Source organism: Pholcus phalangioides, unplaced genomic scaffold (assembly GCF_987345545.1).
Source record: "Pholcus phalangioides strain wild (caught in Gottingen) unplaced genomic scaffold, Ppha-v1.0 ptg000014l_1, whole genome shotgun sequence".
Classification (NCBI taxonomy): Eukaryota; Metazoa; Arthropoda; class Arachnida; order Araneae; family Pholcidae; genus Pholcus; species Pholcus phalangioides.
Window position 1 is genome coordinate 18,283,151 of NW_028301607.1, and position 22,705 is coordinate 18,305,855.

A 22,705-nucleotide genomic window follows, 5' to 3' on the forward strand; every position below is an offset into this window, starting at 1 on the left:
ATGTCCCTCTGCAGGTATGGTCTCCAAAACCTTACAGCATACTCCAGTCCAGGACGAACTAAACGTCGAAAAAGTGGAAGAATGACTTTAGGAGAACGCGAAGAGACCTTCTTGAAAATAAGACCAAGCATTCTATTCGCTTTTTTGACCACCGCTGAACAATGTTCAGAAAACCTAAGCCGCTCGTCAATGAGAATTCCCAAATCGGTGACCCTAGTTGCATCCGGGATAGTGACACCATTCAACTCGTAAGAGAAAATATAATCCAGTGCAATTCTTGAACATGCATAAGAACAGTTATTGTGCATAAGGTAGGCGTGGTTTTCATTTTAATCTGGTGAGATAATTTGAATTTAAAAGACATACTGATGAACTTTTTATTAATTTTCTAACTTAACAAGATAAGAAACAAAATAACTGAAAATGAAGCGATTCAGTGACGGGAAAATTATAAGGTCATATTTTTAAATTTTAAGGTAATATTTTCACGTTATTTTAGACCATAAATGCTTGCATATTTTCAGGATTTTTAGGTCATAAAAATCTGAGCCTAATGATGACCATTAAAAAAATGATTTTCCACTATTTCTTGATTTTTTTTTAAAGTGTAAAATGAAAAATTTTTAAAGACCACCTAACAGTGTAAATAAAGAGTATGTAGCGACCTCTACTTGAACTTTCACCGATTGCGGAAAAATTATGACGTCGCACTTCGCAATTTTCTGGTGCGAATATTTGTTGCCTAGCAACACGAGTTGCGATAAAAAATCGAATGTTTTTCTTCGCAGTCGGCAAGCAACCATTGTCATGTGATGTCTTTCATTTTTATGTGTCCGTATCAAATTAAACATGTATTATATAAAACCTTCTGATTGTTATTATATTTAATAATGGAGCTCAACAACCGGTCCTACAGATAGGCGCCTACACACCGGTGCCCTGCATCGGTCCCTAAACTGGGTGCCTAAACTGGCGACGCCGGACGTGATTTCGAACAGCGCCATGATTTCGAACAGCAAGCTTCTCAAGGTAAGCGAGTAATCGTTTCCTCCGTTCCAAATGGACAATCCGCCGAATGTCGATCGCGTCGCTATAAAGCCGCCTCCATTTTGGAGAAACAATCCAAACTTGTGGTTTATCCAACTAGAAGCACAATTCTCGATCGCAGCGATAACTGCCGATGCTACGAAGTTCAACCATACTATCGCTGGTATCGATGCCGATATTTTATCGAAAGTCCAAGATTTAGTTCTAGAACCTCCCCAGCAGAATAAATACGACGCGCTGAAGACACGATTGATTCAGGTTTACGCGGAGAGCGAATCATCGAAAATCCGTACGCTACTGCAAGGTTTAGAACTAGGAGATCAAAAACCATCGCATCTGCTTGCCCGAATGCGTGAGCTTGCCGGACATAACTTCAGTGATGACTTGCTGAAATCGTTGTGGTTAGCGCGACTCCCCGCTAACGTCCAAGCTATACTAGCTGCTTCGAGCGAAGGGCTTCCACAACTCGCTTCGATGGCAGATAAAATCGCCGAGTTGGCCATTCCAAATATCTGTACAGCATCCGGTCGACCTGAGAACGCAATCAGCCAGTCACTGGAGCAACAAGTCGCAGCTCTGACCAAAGAGTTGAGTGAGCTGAAGGCCGCCATTCACACTTCACAGCGACAGCCTAGACCTCGATTCCGTCATCGAGAACGGTATTCTCGCTCGCGATCCCACAGCCGAGCCCAATACAAACAAGCTGAAAATGGCTTCTGCTTCTATCACACCAATTTCGGAGCTCAGGCTAAGAAATGTCAACAGCCCTGCTCCTTCAAAACCTCACCGGGAAACTAATAAGGCAGTCGTCCACCGGCCAAGGCCACGACTGCCAATTCGTCGACAGAGTCATACTGGCCGATCCTTCCACCAACTGGACTTTTTTGATCGACACGGGCGCTGATGTGTCAGTCGTCCCGCGAACTGTCGTCAATACCCACAAGAAACCCGAGAAGTTGATTCTTACAGCCGCCAATGGTTCCTCTATCTCAACTTACGGTACAAAACTTCTAACATTGAATTTGAACCTCCGAAGGACATTTGCTTGGCCATTCATCATAGCCGACGTAACCCAACCAATTATTGGTGTAGATTTTCTATCGCATTTCAATCTGTTAGTCGATAGCAAACATCATCGCCTCATCGATGGAACGACCTTGCTATCTGCCACTTGTTCCATTGCAAGAAATATCGCAGCTCCATCTTTTTGCTTGAACGGTATCGATCTATTATCATCGCCATATCGGGATATAGTCAAAGAGTTTCCTGATATTCTCCGTCCACACATCCAAAATAAGAAAATTAAAGAGCACAATATCAAGCACTTCATTGAGACTACAGGTCCACCAGTTTTTGCCCGACCTCGACGGCTTTCCACGGAAAAGTTGAAAGCTGCGCGAAAAGAGTTCGAGTTCATGATGCAACAAGGACTTTGTCAGCCTTCGAAGAGCAGTTGGTCTAGTCCCCTCCATCTAGTGCCAAAGAAATCTGGCGACTGGAGACCGTGTGGAGACTATAGAGCACTAAACAAAATCACAGTTCCTGATCGTTACCCGATTCCTTTCCTCACAGATTGCTCGCACATTCTCCACGGAACGACAATATATTCCTCAATCGACCTGATTAGAGCGTATCAACAAATTCCAGTGCACGAGCCGGATATTCCAAAAACAGCAATTACTACACCGTTTGGACTCTTCGAATTTCCGTATATGACCTTTGGATTACGCAATGCAGCGCAGACCTTCCAGAGATTCATGAATACGATCCTACAAGGATTGGAATTCGTATTCTGTTATTTAGACGATATCCTGGTAGCTTCTCCAGACGAGCAAACTCATCTCCAACACTTACGTGAAGTATTCAGTCGACTTGACGAATACGGACTGTGCATAAATGTGCCAAAATGCATATTTGGCGTCCCGACCATCAAATTCTTGGGATATGAAATTAGCAAGAATGGACTCAAACCGTTATCCGCCAAAGTAGATGTCATCAAGAACTTTATGCAACCCACTTCCGCCACTTCCTTGCGCCGATTTCTGGGCATGTTGAATTTTTACCACCGGTTCATACCTAAGTGTGCAGACCTGCAGCGACCACTCACCGCTATGTTAGCAGGTCATGCGAAAAACAGCCGGAAACCACTCAATTGGACTCAACAAGCTTCACAAGCCTTCACCGATGTCAAGGAAGCGCTATGCAACGCCACTTTGCTCGTTCATCCAAAGCCAAACGCACACATTTCTCTCGTAGCAGATGCATCGGACAATGCCATCGGTGCAGTGTTACAGCAAGAGCATGACGGTGTGATCCAACCCCTCAGTTTTTTCTCTCGCACACTCTCCCAGTCTCAAGTAAAATACAGTGCGTATGACAGAGAACTTCTAGCTATTTATAGCGCAGTTAAACATTTCAAATGCCAGCTAGAAGGACGTCATTTTACCATTTATAGTGACCATCGTCCATTGATGTATGCCTTCAAACAAGACCCGAACAAAGCTTCGCCTCGACAACTACGGCAATTAAATTATATCGCAGAATTTACTACTGATATCAGGTATATTCCCGGACCAAACAATGTAGTTGCTGACACTTTGTCACGCATTGCAACTATTGCTTCTCCATCACCAATCGACTACGATGCGATTGCCGACTCTCAATGTGACGATGAATTACGTGAACTCCAACAAAGCTCATCATTGAAAATCGTCAAACTGCGTTTGCCGGACAGTAATATAACGAAGCACTTGTTTTGTGACATTTCTACGGGACACATCCGTCCTTATATTCCAGAATCACACAGAAGACAAGCTTTTGAATCACTCCATACGCTTTCTCATTCAGGTATCAAAGCTACTACCAAGTTGGTTTCTCAACGCTTCATCTGGCGCAACCTCAAAAAAGATTGTCAGGCGTGGACTAGAGCATGCATTGCATGCCAACGTTCTAAAGTTCACCGACACACTCGTTCCGCTCTGGCCGAATTCAAAGTACCAAACAATAGATTTCAACACATCAATCTCGACATAGTTGGCCCATTGCCATTATGCCAAGGCTCACGGTACCTCTAACGATAATAGACAGATATTCCAGATGGATCGAAGCCACACCTATGCCAGACCAAACTGCCGAAACAGTCGCCAAAGCCCTAATTGCGACCTGGTTTGCCAGATTTGGCATACCACAGAAGATTACCACAGACCAAGGAAGACAGTTTGAGAGTCATCTTTTCCAAACCTTAAGCAGATACCTCGGATTCCAACATCACAAGACGAACGCATATCATCCTCAGGCGAATGGACTCATCGAGAGACAACACCGATCTCTGAAAGCTGCCCTAAGATGCCGAATCCAATCCCATGCAGCTTGGGTTGACGCTCTTCCATTAGCACTACTAGGCCTGAGATCCGCAGTGAAAGAAGATTTAGGATGCTCCTCCGCCGAAATCCTCTACGGATCACCATTGCAACTGCCTGGCGAGTACTTCTCCGCAATACCAGACGTCAAACAATCCGATTTCGTCCATCAACTTCAAAAACTAATGCGTTCAATGAAACCCATACCTACAACAACTCACGGATCTACGCCAACATATGTTCCTACATGTCTACAATCCGCATCTCATGTGTTCCTGCGTAACGATGCACCACACTCTGCCTTGCAACCAACGTATCAAGGCCCATTTCTGGTCAAAGATCGACGAGATAAATTCTTCGACATCGACTTCAACGGGACATCCAGGAGAATCTCCATCGATCGGTTGATCCCAGCTTTCTTAAGTGACCAGCATACCCAAGTGCCTTCGACGTCACCCGTCCATCCAAGTACAGTACCAGCAACTGTGACTCGTTCCGGTCGTCATGTCCACTTCCCCGACAGATACTCGACCACGACATTTCGTTGACACTAGGGGGGGAGTGTGTAGCGACCTCTACTTGAACTTTCACCGATTGCGGAAAAATTATGACGTCGCACTTCGCAATTTTCTGGTGCGAATATTTGTTGCCTAGCAACACGAGTTGCGATAAAAAATCGAATGTTTTTCTTCGCAGTCGGCAAGCAACCATTGTCATGTGATGTCTTTCATTTTTATGTGTCCGTATCAAATTAAACATGTATTATATAAAACCTTCTGATTGTTATTATATTTAATAATGGAGCTCAACAACCGGTCCTACAGAATTGCGCCTACACACCGGTGCCCTGCATCGGTCCCTAAACTGGGTGCCTAAAAGTATATTTGTTGCTCATATCGGAAACTTTAGGGTGGGAAACTAAGGGAACTCCAGATGAGAGGGAGAGATTGACCGATAATTCCCTTCTAAGTGATTAGGATTAATTCCAGAGTGTTAATTTGAAAACATAGTTTTTTTCTGGAAAACGAAATGTGTGTGCATTTGATGTTTCAACTTCGAATAAACTATGATTTTTAATTAGGAGTGCTATAATCCAGATTTTTTTTCTTGATTAGATGCTTAATTATTACTTTTTTTTTATAAGGGATGCAGCTTTTATTTTATTTACAGAAATTCAGAGGAATCGAGAGTTCTATAGAAATGCAGATGTCCGGCCACCATTTACTTATGCATCGTTAATAAGGCAGGTAAGTAATGATTGAATTCACGAGTAAATACTTGCTGCCTATATAGATATATGGCTATATAGTATATATATGTTACTGCCAAAGCTCGAAGTTAGCCACTTCGTGAAGTGGCCAGCCCTGTTGACCCGGCCAATGTGCGGAATTTGGACTGTCGCCGGGCTTTAGACAGCCACTATATATCGATCCCTATACACTGTTGAAATTTTATATTCTACTGGTTTACAGAATGGCAACTCCTCTGTATTGTTTATATTGTGCAATTTACTTTTCATATGAGTGTCAACGCTCAGTCTTGTTTACGCGGCCATGCTGCACGGTTGTATCTGTCTATCTCTTTATACAATTAAACTTATATTACGGGATTCCCTGCGCCCAGTCAATGTGTTTGACTATGAATTAGTTTCATAATTCCCACAGGTTATGTCCCCAGCTCCGGTTGACAAGTTAAATGTAAATTTTGAGGGATTTATGTTCTTTGTGAACAAGTTATAGTTTCCGAATCCGTTAGTATATGTTTCGGATACCATGATGGCTGCAATTGAGATTTCGTCAATCACCAAACGAATTCGACGGCTCGAATTATTCCCAATGGAAGTTCTTAGTGAACTGCGCGTTGAAAGCTGTGAGGCTTGTCAGTATGGAAAGCAACATAAGTTATCTTTCACGAGAAGGGATCATAAATCGACTCTCCCAGGTGAACTAATTCATTGTGACATCTGTGGACCGATGTATGTTCAATCGGTGGGAGAATCAAATTATTTCATTCTTTTTAAGGATGATTTCACAGGCTATCGTTCAGTTGCTTTCATAAAACACAAAAGTAATGCGTTTGAACAGTTCAGAAAATTTGTTCATCTCTCTAAAAACAAATTTCAACACGTTGTCAAAGCAGTCAGAGCTGACAATAGAACTTAATTTCTAAATAACGAGTTCAACAATTTCCTTGGTCGTAAGGGCATCTTGATGGAAACAACGGCACCATACACACCCGAACAAAACGGTCGTGCAGAAAGAGACATGAGAATATTATTGTCGAAAGTGCCAGATCAATGATGTACGCAAAGCAGCTACCTAAGTACTTGTGGGCAGAAGCAGTGAATACTGCAGTGTATATTCTGAACAGAACGCCAACAAGTCAAGCTCCAAATTCTACCCCATATGAACTTTGAACTGGAAAAAAAATTGCCTGGACCATCTCAAGATTTTTTGAGGCGAAACGTTCATGTGGACGTTCCAGACTCTCAAAGAAAAAAAACTAGAACTCAAAAGTAAGAAGATGATCTTCGTAAGCTACGATAGAGACTCGAACAACTATCGATAATTCGATCCGAATAAAAGAACTGTGAAAGTGTCGAGAAATGTCAAGTTCAATGAAGTCCATGATGTGAAGATGCTTCCCTCAACATCCAAGGTACCGGATGAAAACAATGACATAAGCTCAAACTGTGATGAAGATATGCAAGATGATATGTCTGATCGCGAATCTAAGAATCCTGATCCTGGAAGAAAAACCCAGAGGTACAATCGATCTGCAATAAATTCTCCTTACTTCGAAGTGAATGTGACGGAAATTGAAACACCTGTCTCATATGAAGAGGCGAATCTCCTCAGTCGCAGGAATGGAAGAAGGCGATTAAAGAAAAAATCGATGCTCTTGAAAAAAATAAAGTTTTTGACTTTGTCAATCTACTAGATGGCAAAAGGACTGAGGTATTCAAAATTAAATATTTCCCAGATGGAAAAATTAAGAAGTTCAAAGCAAGGTTGTGTGCAAAAGGTTTTTCACAGATTGAAGGAATTGATCACTCAGAAACCTATTCACCAACTTCACGATAAGGGTTCTGTTTGCTATTGCTGTCCAACGCAATATCAAGATAATGCAATTTGACATAAATACCGCTTTTCTCCATGGTGAAATAGAGAAAGAAATATATCTTGAGTCACCTGCGGGATTAACAAGCGATGACAACAAGGTGTGCAAACTAAAGAAATCTTTGTACGGTCTGAAACAAGTTTCTCAAGATGTTGGGACAAGAGATTCTCAAACTTTCTAAAAAGTTATGGTTTCATACAATCAGTTTCAGATTCTTCAGTTTATTTTGGGACATTCAAATTAAAGACTGTGTTACTAGCCCTCTACGTAGATGACGGTTTGCTATTTTGAGAAAATGAAGGCATCCTCATCGAAATCGTCAACAATCTCAAGAACACTTTTGAAGCTGTGGTGTGTGAAAGGGACTTTTCATTGGCATATAGAGTTCATTCAAAAGAAAAACTCTTATCTTCATCCATTCGAAAAGTTATATTCAGAGAATGCTGAAGCAATTCTCTCTTGAGAATGCAAATCCTGTCAGTATCCCGGCGAATCCCAATGCTATAATCTCTGCAGACTCAACACCACTTGAAAAAGGTTCAGTACCTTACCGTGAAGCAGTCGGAACATTAATGTTTCTAGCTATCACTACTCGTCCCGACATAATGTTTGCCGTTAATGTCGTGAGCAGGTACCAAGAAAATCCTGGACTGTCTCATTGTAATGCCGTCAAAAGAATCTTTAGATACCTGGAAGGTACCCACATCATCGTACGGAATCGAGTATATACAACAGCTGTGATGAATAAACCTTGGCTTGTTATTCCAATGCTGACTTTGCGAATGATCTGGACACTCGAAAATCGACATCAGGGTACGTGTTCAAGATAAGCAATGGAGCTGTGACATGGGCTATCCAAAAACAGTCACTTGTGTCTACATTAACCACAGAAGCGGTATGCATACTTTGCTTTGGCAGCTGTTGAAGAAATTTTGGTGAAATTATTAGTGGCAATGGAGTACCTTTGTGCATTGACAACCGAAGTGCCATAAAACTCATCAAAACTCCGGTATTTCATAAGCGAACCAAACATATTGACGTTAGGTACCATTTAATAAGCGAAAAATATGAGGATAAATCCATCTGTGTGAAATATGTTAAATCAGTTGATCAAATAGCCGATATTTTCACCAAACACCTTCCAAAAGAGAGGTTTGAAAAATTGCGAAGTATGCTCAATGTGAAAATTTCATAAGTATATATATGTTACGGTAAAAGCCCGAAGAGTGGTAAAACCTAGGTTTTACCGGTAAATCCTAGGTTTTACCGGTAAATCCTAGGTTTTACCAAGTCGAGTTGGTAAAAGTCCGAAATACGCTTGAAAACGTATACATTTCGGGCTTTTACCAAGGACTTCGGTAAAAGCTGACATTTCGTAACTTTCATGAAACTTAGTGAAAATGGGAATTTTCTAATTTTCATAAATTTGAGAGCTTGTAATTTAACAATCACAACGATCTTGGTGCTAATTAAGATCATAATTAATTGGCTAATTAGTCATTCAAATTCGTGAAAATTAATTAATTTGCGAATTTACTAATTTTTATAAATTTGAAAGCTTGTAATTTAATAATCACAACGATCTCGATGCTAATTACAATATTAATTAATCAACTAATTAGTGCTTCAAATTCGTAAAAATTAGTAAAATTGCGAATTTTTTAATTTTTATAAATTTGAAAGCTTGTCATTTAACAATCACGACGATCCTGGTGCTAATTAAGATCATAATTAATTAACTAATTAGTCGCTCAAATTCGTCAAAATTAGTAAAATTGCGAATTTCCTAATTTTTAAAAATTTGAAAGCTCGCCATTTATCAATCACAACGATCCAGATGTTAATTAAAATATTAATTAATTAACTAATTAGTGATTAAAATTTGTAAAAATTAGTAAAATTGCGAATTTTTTCATTTTTATAAATTCGAAAGCTTGTTATTTAACAATCACGATGATCCTGGTGCTAATTAAGATAATAATTAATTAGATAATTAGTCATTCAAATTCGTCAAAATTGGTAAAATTGCGGATTTCCTAATTTTTTAAAATTTGAAAGCTTGCCATTTATTAATCACTACGATCCTGAAGATAATTAAAATCTTAATTAATCAACTAATTAGTGCTTCGAATTCGTAAAAATTAGTAAAATTGCGAATTTTTCAATTTTTATAAATCTCAAAAGATTTTATAGCTAATCCCAGTGGGGGGTGGGGGGGGGGGTTTACCAGTTGCAATCTGTAATACCATGGTGGCCATGGTTCGATACGCTCGCGTGATATAAATTAGAGCTGGTCTTTGAATCACGTCCATCTTGCCAGACGCCGAGTAGAGGGTAAAGAAAACCAGATGGGAGCCCCATGGGCAATCTGTCGATACAGTACAGTTCTGTAGAGGGTGTTCTTCAGATTACGATGGTATCTTCCCCCCCCCCCCCCCCCCCGCACCCAATAATCATCTGAAATGATCTAGCGTATTGGTAGCTTTTTTAAGTAAGTAATGTGAGTGTGCCAAAAAATATTAGCTTGTTGACGAACCATATTGCTAAAATTTTGAGACCTTTCCGGCAAACTTAATTTGTTCCCCGTTAGTTTTCATAGTGGGACTCTTTTTCCTCTTGTTTTGCCAGAGAAATGATGATTTGGATAGTTTCACTTGCAGATCATTTTATTATAACCATTCGGAGATCTGTGTCAACGCAGCGTTAACAGAGGCTGTAATTTCAGTGGATTCCTTAGCAGACATGAAGAGAAGGAAGTCATCGGCCAAGGCTTATGCTGTGATCCTCGTGGCCCCACTGGAGTAGAAGTAATGAATCGAATGTAGTATTCCTAGAAAGCGGGTCCGCTACATGAGCCCTGGGGGCAACCTCAAACCAACGTTTTGGATGCTGGTGCTGTACTTATATTAAGAGTGATGGGGTGCGTCCCGAGAAAATGTCCTCCAAAATTTTTCTTAGCTGAAGAGGAATAGACATAATTCGAAAGCTATTAGTTATTACCTCATGACGCACAAAATAAAAAGCTCTCTTAATGTCGATGGAGATAACGCCAGTGAGTAGATGTTCCTTCCTCAATCTGTTCCATTAGATGAAGGGCATCATCTGTTGAGCGAGCCATACAGAAACCAAATTGAAAAGATGAAGGAGGCCGTCCTGGTCAACATAGTAGGAGAATCTTTGCATAAAAAGTTTTCCAAGCACCTTTTTTTTTTCTCTTGTCCATCTACAGGATGATTCAGAAATTATGGGAAAAAACTTTAAGAGGTGATAACGCACACCAACACAAACAATTGCCATCAAAGAATGCATGGTCTAACATGAAACGCAAACGCGGGAGCGCGTTTCGAAACTGCCGCTCCGCAAACATTAAAACGGCATTCCTGTTGAAAATTATCTGTAGATAAAGAACACCATGCATGCAAATGTAACCTGGGAAAAAAGAAAACAGTACGTAAGTCTGCGTCACAGTGAATAAAAGGCGCGGACTTCAGCTTTGTAAATTTATGCCAGCGTGCAACCGTTCTAACAGTTGTAACGTACTGGGTAATGGCGCACTTTAGTAATACTGAGTCCACGACTTTTATTCACAGTGACGCAGATTTGCATACGGTTTCTTTTTCTTCCCCAGGTTACATTTGCATGCATGCATGGTGTTCTTTTTATTCCGATGAATTTCAACAGGAATGCCGTTTTAACGTTTGCGAAGCGGCCGTTTCGAAAGGCACTAGCGCGGTTTACGTTTGATGTTAGATCATGCTTATTTGATGACAATTGTTTGTATTGGGTGAACTATAACTTCTTAAAGTTTCTCTAATCTTTTCTGAATCACCTTGTATTATTCGTAAGACCTCATGTTCCTCAAATGGTGGCTATGCAAGAGGGCTATTCAGATGGTCGTTTCGGATCTGTATTGATGTACACACCTCTGGAAAAAGGCTTGCCAGATGTTTCTCTGATTTATCTTTTGGTGTGGAGCTGGACTGCATTGGAAGTTGCATCTGTGTTGGCCTAGGTCGAAATACTGCCTTATAGGGCATACCCTATTCCATAGCAGCTTGCGTGCAGAGCCTATTCCAGGAGCTGGATTGGGTTTGAAAAGTGTTCGAGCCCTTCGAAAGAAGGCCATAGTGCTTTGATAATATCCGATGATGATGTCTCTCGCCGCTATTACTACGAAGGTTTTGACTGCTGGGAGATAAATCCAGGAAAGAAAATTCAAGCGTCCTTGTGCGGACCCACGTCCTCTCACTTGCCGGGTGATCGTACTAGACCACAAAACCAACGAATCTTTTTTGCTTGGAGCTTGTGTGTGCTGAATGGAGCCGTACATGAACAGCCAGACCTAACTCAGGACGAAGCTCACAATTTCCGACATTGCCACCAGATGTAATTTATCCGAAAATGATGTCACTCTCTGCTGCGAAAGTTTTGACAGAAATCTGGCGGTCTATGTACGGTTTCGTTCAGAGCACGCGAGCTGCAAGGAAAAAGGATTCGTTGGCTTTGTAGTTATGTGTGCTCACCTGGCAAGTGAGAAGAAGTGGGTTCAATTCCTCGCAAGGCCAGTTTAATTTTCTTTTCTGGATTTATCTTAGCATCAGCCAGCTGTTAAAAAAAAACCTTCGTATGGATAGCGGAGAGTGACATCATCTTCGGAAAAACTAAACTGTCTCACGACGGTTCCAGGCGACGGATAAGCTCGAACCGCCCCTGGGAGGGGGACAGTGCTAATAAGATAATGCCTCACGCGTGAGGCCTTTCAAAATATCTATAGTAAAGCACACTTTAAAAGAGCTTCAAACTTCCCGTAGAGTAGATAACTGTCCGACAAAATTTAGCAATTTTTTTGTGAAAAAAAGAGTAAAAAGTTATTGATACAGGATAGTTCAGACAAGTGGTTTTGAATATGGCTGGCTTTTTTTTTCACACAAGATTTCTAGCAGTTCCAAAAATTGTAGGAAATAAAATTTAACAACTCCTACTCACTGCGCTTGGAACCCACGCTGCTTAAGCAATGACAATGATTTAGAGAACATTTCTTTGAACCAACTTTGATTGGAAATTCGTTTAAAGATAATTAATAGGAATAAGATTTTTGGCTATTCGAAAAACGCATTAGCTGGTACAATTACTATTAATTAAATTCAATAAATTTCCCAAGATAATCGTAATAAATCATTTTCATAATTTGTAAATTACAGTTATTACGATTGAATATATCACAACACTATATAGTTTTGGTTGTTCCAAAGATGAAAAATCCCGAAATGAGCTGTATAATTACTGTTTACTGCCAATGACCATTAAAATATCCTGAACGTGTGCACTCGATGGCGTTGAGGAAATTAGAAAAATTCATGAACTTGAATGACTAATTAGTTAATTAATTATGATCTTCATTAGCACCAAGATCATTGTGATTGATAAGTTACAAGCTTTCAAATTTATAAAAATTAAAAAATTCACAATTTTACTAATTTTGACGAATTTGAATGACTAATTAGTTAATTAATTAAGATTTTAATTAGCATGAGGATCGTCGTGATTACTAAATCACAAGGTTTCAAATTTATCAAAATTAAAAAATTCGCAATTTTACGAATTTTTACGAATTTTAATCACTAATTAGTTAATTAATTAATATTTTAATTAACATCTGGATCGTTGTGATTAATAAATGGCAAGCTTTCATATTTATAAAAATTAAAAATTCGCAATTTTGACGAATTTGAATGACTAATTAGTTTATTAATTATGATCTTAATTAGCTCCAGGATCGTCGTGATTGTTAAATGACAAGCTTTCAAATTTATAAAAATTCAAAAATTCGCAATTTTACTAATTTTTACGAATTTGAAGCACTAATTAGTTGATTAATTAATATTGTAATTAGCATCGAGATCGTTGTGATTATTAAATTACAAGCTTTCAAATTTATAAAAATTAGTAAATTCGCAAATTTATTAATTTTCACGAATTTGAATGACTAATTAGCCAATTAATTATGATCTTAATTTGCACCAAGATCGTTGTGATTGTTAAATTACAAGCTCTCAAATTTATGAAAATTAGAAAATTCCCATTTTCACTAAGTTTCATGAAAGTTACGAAATGTCAGCTTTTACCGAAGTCCTTGGTAAAACCTTGGTTTTACCACTCTTCAGGCTTTTACCGTAACATATATACCGGCTAATACCCGGTGACGTTGCCCGTCCCGTAAAAAAATTTTCGTTGATCTTGTTCACACTGTCATTTTTCGATGCCAGAATCGCTCTCTCACGAAGCCACTCATGGTTTCGGTGATTTTGTTGAATGTTTGGGAAGACTTTAACTGCAAGTTCTTGAACTGAGTTTAACAACTGGTAAAATCCATTTGGGAACGTAATGAGTCCAGTGCTTGGGTCTCTACGGGAATTCTTCCATTGCCAATTTTGACGTGAAAATGATAGCAGTGCTGAGTCATTTTCCAGTTGAACTCGCATGTGAGTGAATAATGATAACTTTTTAACTTCGTGACAGAGTGTTGATGATTTGAGGCAAGCATTGAGTTCATCAGCTGGTGTTGAACATTTTTATTCCCAGTTTTGTCATCGTAGTTGTTGTTCTCTGTTGTTAGCGACGTCATACGTCCATCTTGTGCAGCAAATATTATTCAAACGCCTTTTAAGCATTTTTTAAATTGAAACTATACCTCTACGATGGGCTGTTGATGAGATAAAAGCCGCATTAGCACTTACAGGATACCCTGTATATAGGCTAGCAGAAATGCCCGGCGCTCTTCCCGGGTTTTCTTCAATTACTGAGAGGATTGGAAAAGTTACAAACCGTTATAAAGGAATAAACTGTTATAATAACAGAATTAAAGGTGTGACTAACCATTGTAAAGGAATATACACGTCTGAAACGCATTGCTGGGAACCACGGTAACCAAAATAAACGTTCCGAAAGTGATTGTTGAATCCCCCAAAACCATTGTTCCCGACAGTTTTTTTGCCCATTTCTGGCATTGCCCAGTTCTGACGAACTTTTAAAGTAGCTACGGTTCAATCCCGGTCCTGTTTGGTATATATGCAAAATCTGGCGACGATCGGCCTAAAACTGTAGATTTGTATAAAGAACAGACAGACATACTTTCACATTTTTATATACACTGCTCAAAACAATTAGGGGAGCAAGCAAAAAAATGAAGAAAATCGTGCAAGACAGCCACGTATTGGCATACAAGTGATAGTACACGAGTATCAATGCGCAATACAGAAAAAAGACGTAAAAAAATTTGGTATTAAGCTTTAATTCTTTGAAAATATGGAAAAAACGTGAAAAGATGATTTAGGGCAACAATTTGGTTACATGTAAACGATAAAAAAAAAAGTACTGTTTAGACATGATGCATGAGTTTTAATAGGGCGTGTGGTCTCCTCGAACAGCTAAGACTGCTGCACACCTGTTTGCCATGGATGCGATGAGGTTATCGATCAGACTTTGGGGAATACTGTTCCACTCCTCAAGAAGTGCAATCTGCAAGTCTCGGACAGTAACAGACGGCCATGGTCGCGCAGCAATGCGTCGTCCGAGCATGTCCCAAACATGCTCGATTGGATTCAGGTCAGGAGAGCACGCTGGCCATTCCATACGCTGTATTGTTTCAGCTTCAAGCATGTTCTCCACCAGACGAGCTCTATGCGGTCGGGCATTATCATCCTGGAAAACAAAGGAATCTCCATTGGCTCCAGCGTAAAGGATGACATGAGGTCGCACTATCTCGTCTGCATACCTTCGGGCCGTCAAAGTGCCATTCCGAATGATATGCAGGTCCGTACGTCCGTCTATGCTGATTCCACCCCATACCATCCAACCAGCTCGTCTGTATTGTGACCTTTCACGAACGAATGCGGGGTTATTTCGAGTGCCCCTGTCCCTCCATACCAGAACACGTCGGGTGTCACACTCCAGACTGAATCGGGACTCGTCTGTAAACAGCACTTGGCTCCAATCATGTTGCTCCCAATCTCGATGTTCAGCAGCCCATCTTCTTCGGCCGCACGGTGGCGTGGGGTCAACGGAATGCAGACCATTGGCCTACGTGCATAGAGCCCTCCCTCATGAAGCCGATTACGTACTGTTTGGCTGAACACCCTTCGTCCTGTTGCCAAGAGCAACCGTCTTTGCAGCTGCGTAGCATTCTCTGTTCTGTTTCGACGGGCTGTTAACCGTATATACCGGTCATCAGTTCCTGTAGTGGCGCGTGGCCGACCTTGCCCTGGTCGACGTCTAACATTTCCTGTTTCTTGCAATCGATTCCACAGCCTTCCAACAACGCCGCTGTGGTGGCCGAGTGGTTATAGTGACGGACTCCCGATGCGAGGATCCGGGTTCGAACCCCACAGTGGTGGTCGGCTGAAGTTGGTTTTCTGTGGTTCCCAACTTCAAGGCGCGAATGCGAGCCGATCTCCCCGTTAAAAAGTCTCGCCACAGAGAGCAGCAGGCCTTCAACGTTACAGATATTCAATCATTACACTTCACTCACAATTTGAAGTATAGATGGCAGCACTGAAATATCATACACAACACTAGCTACACACTCAGACTGTTAGGTGCACTCACTTTGTTCCAGACTCTGCCACGAATCTGGGCTGGAAGAGATCTCGGCAACGGGATAAGTCCGGTGGCAGAGACCCTGGCGTTCATTCATTCAGCCTTGCAACAACAATTCTGGCGACTCCAACAGCGTCCGCGACACTAGACGTTGTGTTTGCCCGGATTCCAGTCTGCCTATAACACGCCATGCCATAGATTCCGGTAAATCACGTTGTTGAGACATCCTCAAGTCACCTTGTCTCAAAAAAAAATACTGCGCAATCGAATTTCACAGTTACGGCAGTAAAACAGACGTTTCTGCAACATCCCGATTTCTGCCCTTATCTCCTTTTTCTGGTTTTTGACGTCATGAGCTTTGATTTGCATATGAAGTTTTCTTCTTCCGTTTCCTGCTAGGCTTTAAATTATGGATGATTCATTTTATGTTACTTATCGGTATACATCTTTGCGTAATTTTGTTAAAACCATGTGCTCCCCTAATTGTTTTGAGCAGTGTATTTGATAATTATATATATATATATATATATATATATATATATATATATATTTTATCTGTAAACCATAGAATTGGTGGGAGTGTTGAAATTTTATATTCTACTTTTCTGATCGAGTTTTCTGACACCTCATCTTCGTTGTTACAAAATCATCTAGCATTTCACATACATCAGTTGGAACTGTTGATACTAGATCATATTCAACAATATCATCTTCATCCGTGTTGTTCCCATTTTCATTAGCAGTAGCATATATCTACGTCCTCTAATTCGGAATCTGAAAGAGTTTCTAAGCATCCTACATCTTCTTATGTGAGATATCTTTTTGATATGGTTACACACAGCTGAACACGATTCGTTTCCTATGACATATTGCGATAGGTGTTGAATCAATATTGTCAAACTCGGTTTGATTAGTCGGCAATTCGCAAAAACATGAATTTCTAAGAATGCAAGAATAAAAAGTACTCACCCAATATAAACAATCCATCCCAGAAAGCACATTCCACTCTGGGTGTCATATTACCCAGAATTAGCCCCTATAACCATGTCAAATGATGAAAACACCCTGATGTTCGAACGGGAAATCGAAGCAGCACACTGCTCATTAGATATACGTAGAATTCCGTTCTCTTGAATGGCCAACGTTCTATAAATGGAACATGCATATTTGAACGCGCGTAGCTTGTTAACGTGTAACAGAACAAAAAAAATCAATTGATTTACTTTGATTGCTTTATTAAGTGGTAGAAATGCGAAAAATAATTTCAAATTTACTTCAGAAATGAAATTTTGGTAAATTGTAATCGAAATGGGGAAACAATTCCCAAAAAATGCCAAATTGCAAACTTTTTTCGAAAATTTTTATATCAACCTGAAGTTTCCAAATTTACTTCAAAAAATACTTCGAACTAAAAAATACTTCGAACTCTCCTCTATATACGATAAAAAACCGGAAATGTTTGAATCAATTTTTATCTGATATTTTTGAAAATAAAAACCATGTTCCTTTTATGGAACATTGGCCTATAAACGGTTAATTGTCATATGACTGAAGTTGGTGTGCGGTAAAGTAGCTCTTAACCACGATTCTTATCCTAATAACGTGTAAAACTCAGATACGTCTTTAATATTGCAAGGGCTATAGTTATTAGTTATTAAAAGAAAGAAAAATCTTTTATACATACACCCTGTCCTCACAAAAACCTTGTTGTTATAACGTTGTTTCCCTATCTCGCCTGAGGCCAACAAAAAAAATTTCATGTTTCTAAGGGGAATATTCACTGAGGTATTTAAATTGAAAAATTAGAAAAGAACAACAAAAACTATCTGACAACGTTTCTTTACCTAATTTATGCTATTCCTTCCAGAACTTACTTCCGATTTTTCGATTCAAATATATCAGTCAATATTGCATTTAGAAACGTGGAGTTTCCTTTGTTGATTTCAGGGGAGTCACAGCAACAACTTTTCAACCCCTTTTAACATGAATGACGTATCTGAGTTCTATATACACATTATTTGGATAATTTTTATAACTGGAAGTATACTTCTAGGATCAACGTTCTCTAGTAAAATGCGGCAAGGAGAATTAAGGAATCATCCTGTATGTACAAACACATGGTGATAAGATTAGAAAGAGAATTTTTAAAATAGAAAAAATTGAATGTGTATGAGAAATTATTGATCCTATGCAAAGGTTGTTTGTCATCGGGGGAATCCTCAGGTTCAAAAAAGTAGGACTTCCTGAAAGGTAAAGTGGCTAGGCCTAATTGCATTAGAAATTTCCAACCCATGTTACCCTACGCCTGCCTTTTAAAAAATTGGAGGAAAAAAAAATTAAGAAAAATTACAGGTGTTGAATAACAGTGAACCTTCGGTTAACGAGTGATTCAGTTAACGAGCAAAAATTTTGATCAAATTTTGATTCGATATACATGTGATGATTCGCATCGCGAGCAAACATTCTCTCTCTCTCTCTTATCTCAGTTTATTTATTTTCACTTTATCATAACTGAGCCGATGATTTTTCGTTTTCGCCCATATATGTACCGTATAATTGTGGCTAATATTCTGCTCCACAGTCTTCTCTCCACCTCGTTCGAAAATAAACACACGTGCGAGAGTGACCGTTTACGATACGAAACTATAAGTGGCATTTTAATCATGGGTATGTGCACCTAAAATCTTTTTTATTCTGCGCCCAAATGTAGTGATTATGTTGTTTCAGTACTTGTATTGCAACAAGATGATTACTCCAGATTTAGTACATATTTTCCCAAACATTTTGAAGAGAATAAAGAAAAACCAAAGAGGGAGAAACCTTGCATTTTTTCAGGCGTTCAACTAAAAATTTGTTGTTAGGATTAAAATAAGAATTTATATATGAACCCATTTTTCAAAGATTTTGGGAAAAATCTTTGAAAAATATTGATAAATTGGACGTATAGTAGGTGAGAAGAATCCGAAAACAATTTTGCTATTGAATCGCCGAAAGTCTCCGATTTCCATATTCCATCCAATTTCTCATCCTGAGCAAGTAATGGATAAGAAGATTTACTTTAATTTTTTTTTTTTTTTTTTTTTGAAACACTTAACATTGGCGTTGATAAACAATGATGACTATGTGGATGTTTCTTGCTCTTCCAGATGGATGTATAGTCAGCCTTGCACGGGGCATTTCCATACATGGCGAATTTGGTGACATTTAAGCACACCTAAGGTCTTTCTTAAATTTCTTCTTTTTTTTTTTTCTACCCCAACTTTCTTTTATGCCTTTCCTTAAGTAGATAGGAGCTGCATAAGGGCTGTATCCTCATTACATTGGTAAAGTTCAACTAATTTTTTTAAATGTGGAATACTTTTGGAATGTTTCACTCCAAACTATTTTTTAACCATAAATGTTACTGGAAAAGCGGTAAATAAGTGATTATGCATAATCACCGATCGCCTCGGTGAATTTGATGAATTTCAATGCGTTATCACTTCACCGGTGATTATCCATAATTTGTAATTGTAAATTTGATAAATATAAAAGAAAATTATCACTTCTGTTCTCTTCATTTAATCAGTTTATTTATGTTCACATAAAACCAGCATTACGATCTATTGTTTTAATGGAGAATTAATTTCATATAGTACACACGATCTGAAAAAAAAAAGCAAATTTTACTCCACCTACTGTGCAAGCCTCAGAAGGAAAGCGTTGTGATTTGGGGGTTTCTAGTAGGGTAAGAAATGAAGTGAATATTTTAGCATACATGATGATGTATTCACCTATGAAAGGATGTTTTCTTCCTTGAAGACGAAAATGTGACTCCAGTGAAGACGAAAATGTGACTCTAGTGAAGACGAAAATGTGACTCCAGTAAAGACGAAAATGTGACTCCAGTGAAGACGAAAATATGACTGAATCACAGTGTCAAAGTATATTTGTTTAAAAACTATGAAAAATTAGTTGAACAAGCATGAGTCATCATTCGGGCACTAGAATTGTCATTCATCGAGTGAATCCGATCGAGAACAAATCCAAACTAACTAAATACAATCGGAGCCTTCGAAATTATTACAGAGGTATCTAAACATTATTTTTTGATTCACCAAGGGTGCTGGTGAAATATTGAAAATCTGACCAAAAAATTAAGTCTAGATAACATTTCGGGTTGATTTTACGTTTAAAAGCGCGCTACTTTCTTTTCAGAGAATCTAGACTTTTCAGAGAGTCACAAATAGAACAAAACACCGCCATCACAACAATAAAATTTCATAAATTTTATCACTTTCCCGTAATTTCAATCACGAATATGCATTAAAGACGATTTCATGTGGATACAACCCCTCATAACTTCAGGTCATTTATGGTAGAGCAGAAAAGAAGGAAGGCAGGAAGAGAGAAAAACAGAAAAAGAAAAGCAAGAAGGGCTTATGTTTTGCGAAAGTGCCACCAAATTCCCCATGTTCGGAAATGTACTGTGCGGATCTGCCACCAAAGCCTTCCGGCAACAACAGCACGGGGAACATTTTTATTGTGGCATAATTTATAAATAAACACATAAAATACATAATTGTGTGCTTATACACTGCTCAAAACAATTAGGGGAGCAAGCAAAAAAAGTGAAGAAAACCGTGCAAGACAGCCACGTATTGGCATACAAGTGATAGTACACGAGTATCAATGCGCAATACAGAAAAAAGACGTAAAAAAATTTGGTATTAAGCTTTAATTCTTTGAAAATATGGAAAAAACGTGAAAAGATGATTTAGGGCAACAATTTGGTTACATGTAAACGATAAAAAAAAAGTACTGTTTAGACATGATGCATGAGTTTTAATAGGGCGTGTGGTCTCCTCGAACAGCTAAGACTGCTGCACACCTGTTTGCCATGGATGCGATGAGGTTATCGATCAGACTTTGGGGAATACTGTTCCACTCCTCAAGAAGTGCAATCTGCAAGTCTCGGACAGTAACAGACGGCCTTGGTCGCGCAGCAATGCGTCGTCCGAGCATGTCCCAAACATGCTCGATTGGATTCAGGTCAGGAGAGCACGCTGGCCATTCCATACGCTGTATTGTTTCAGCTTCAAGCATGTTCTCCACCAGACGAGCTCTATGCGGTCGGGCATTATTATCCTGGAAAACAAAGGAATCTCCAATGGCTCCAGCGTAAAGGATGACATGAGGTCGCACTATCTCGTCTGCATACCTTCGGGCCGTCAAAGTGCCATTCCGAATAATATGCAGGTCCGTACGTCCGTCTATGCTGATTCCACCCATACCATCCAACCAGCTCGTCTGTATTGTGACCTTTCACGAACGAATGCGGGGTTATTTCGAGTGCCCCTGTCCCTCCATACCAGAACACGTCGGGTGTCACACTCCAGACTGAATCGGGACTCGTCTGTAAACAGCACTTGGCTCCAATCATGTTGCTCCCAATCTCGATGTTCAGCAGCCCATCTTCTTCGGCCGCACGGGAGCCGATCTCCCCGTTAAAAAGTCTCGCCACAGAGAGCAGCAGGCCTTCAACGTTACAGATATTCAATCATTACACTTCACTCACAATTTGAAGTATAGATGGCAGCACTGAAATATCATACACAACACTAGCTACACACTCAGACTGTTAGGTGCACTCACTTTGTTCCAGACTCTGCCACGAAGCTGGGCTGGAAGAGATCTCGGCAACGGGATAAGTCCGGTGGCAGAGACCCTGGCGTTCATTCATTCAGCCTTGCAACAACAATTCTGGCGACTCCAACAGCGTCCGCGACACTAGACGTTGTGTTTGCCCGGATTCCAGTCTGCCTATAACACGCCATGCCATGGATTCCGGTAAATCACGTTGTTGAGACATCCTCAAGTCACCTTGTCTCAAAAAAAAATACTGCGCAATCGAATTTCACAGTTACGGCAGTAAAACAGACGTTTCTGCAACATCCCGATTTCTGCCCTTATCTCCTTTTTCTGGTTTTTGACGTCATGAACTTTGATTTGCATATGAAGTTTTCTTCTTCCGTTTCCTGCTAGGCTTTAAATTATGGATGATTCATTTTATGTTACTTATCGGTATACATCTTTGTTTTAATTTTGTTAAAACCATGTGCTTCCCTAATTGCTTTGAGCAGTGTACATATACATTCGTGTTTATGGCTGAACGTTTTGAGAAAAACTCCTCCCTCTGCTGAGAAAAACATCTATGTACACTCAAAGATATAAAGTGAGACATCTTACGCAAAATCCGACTGACGAAGCTGCTGTCAAGTCGGAAGCAACGAGTGGATCCGAACAGACCCCAGGTGAGCACTGTCCACAATGACTGAAATATGGTGGAGCTACGGCATTGCATACAGTTTACTATCAAAACGTACGTGGTTTGCGAAAAAAATCTCGCGATTTATGGCTTAATTCCGCAGTAAATAACTATGATATAATCTGCTTAAATGAAACATGACTTCAAGACATTTTTGACAATAGATGCATTGTGTTTAGGCAAGACAGAAACCTTGTGCTCACAAACAAACGAACAGGAGGAGGATCTCTTATTGCAGTCAGAAATCCTCTATGTGCGAAAAGGATAATTCATGATG

General features: G+C 39.6%; 1 protein-coding gene across 4 annotated transcripts in view; it reads left to right on the forward strand.

Moving 5' to 3' along the window:
• LOC149078233 (uncharacterized) overlaps positions 1 to 22,705 on the forward strand; it is a 575,966-nt gene that overhangs the window by 377,640 nt on the left and 175,621 nt on the right. For all 4 annotated transcript variants that reach the window (XM_089241835.1, XM_089241837.1, XM_089241838.1 and 1 more), the window contains exon 10: positions 5,577 to 5,653. In XM_089241835.1, coding sequence (XP_089097961.1) covers positions 5,577 to 5,653 — 77 coding nt within the window. The remainder of the gene's footprint in view (positions 1 to 5,576; positions 5,654 to 22,705) is intronic.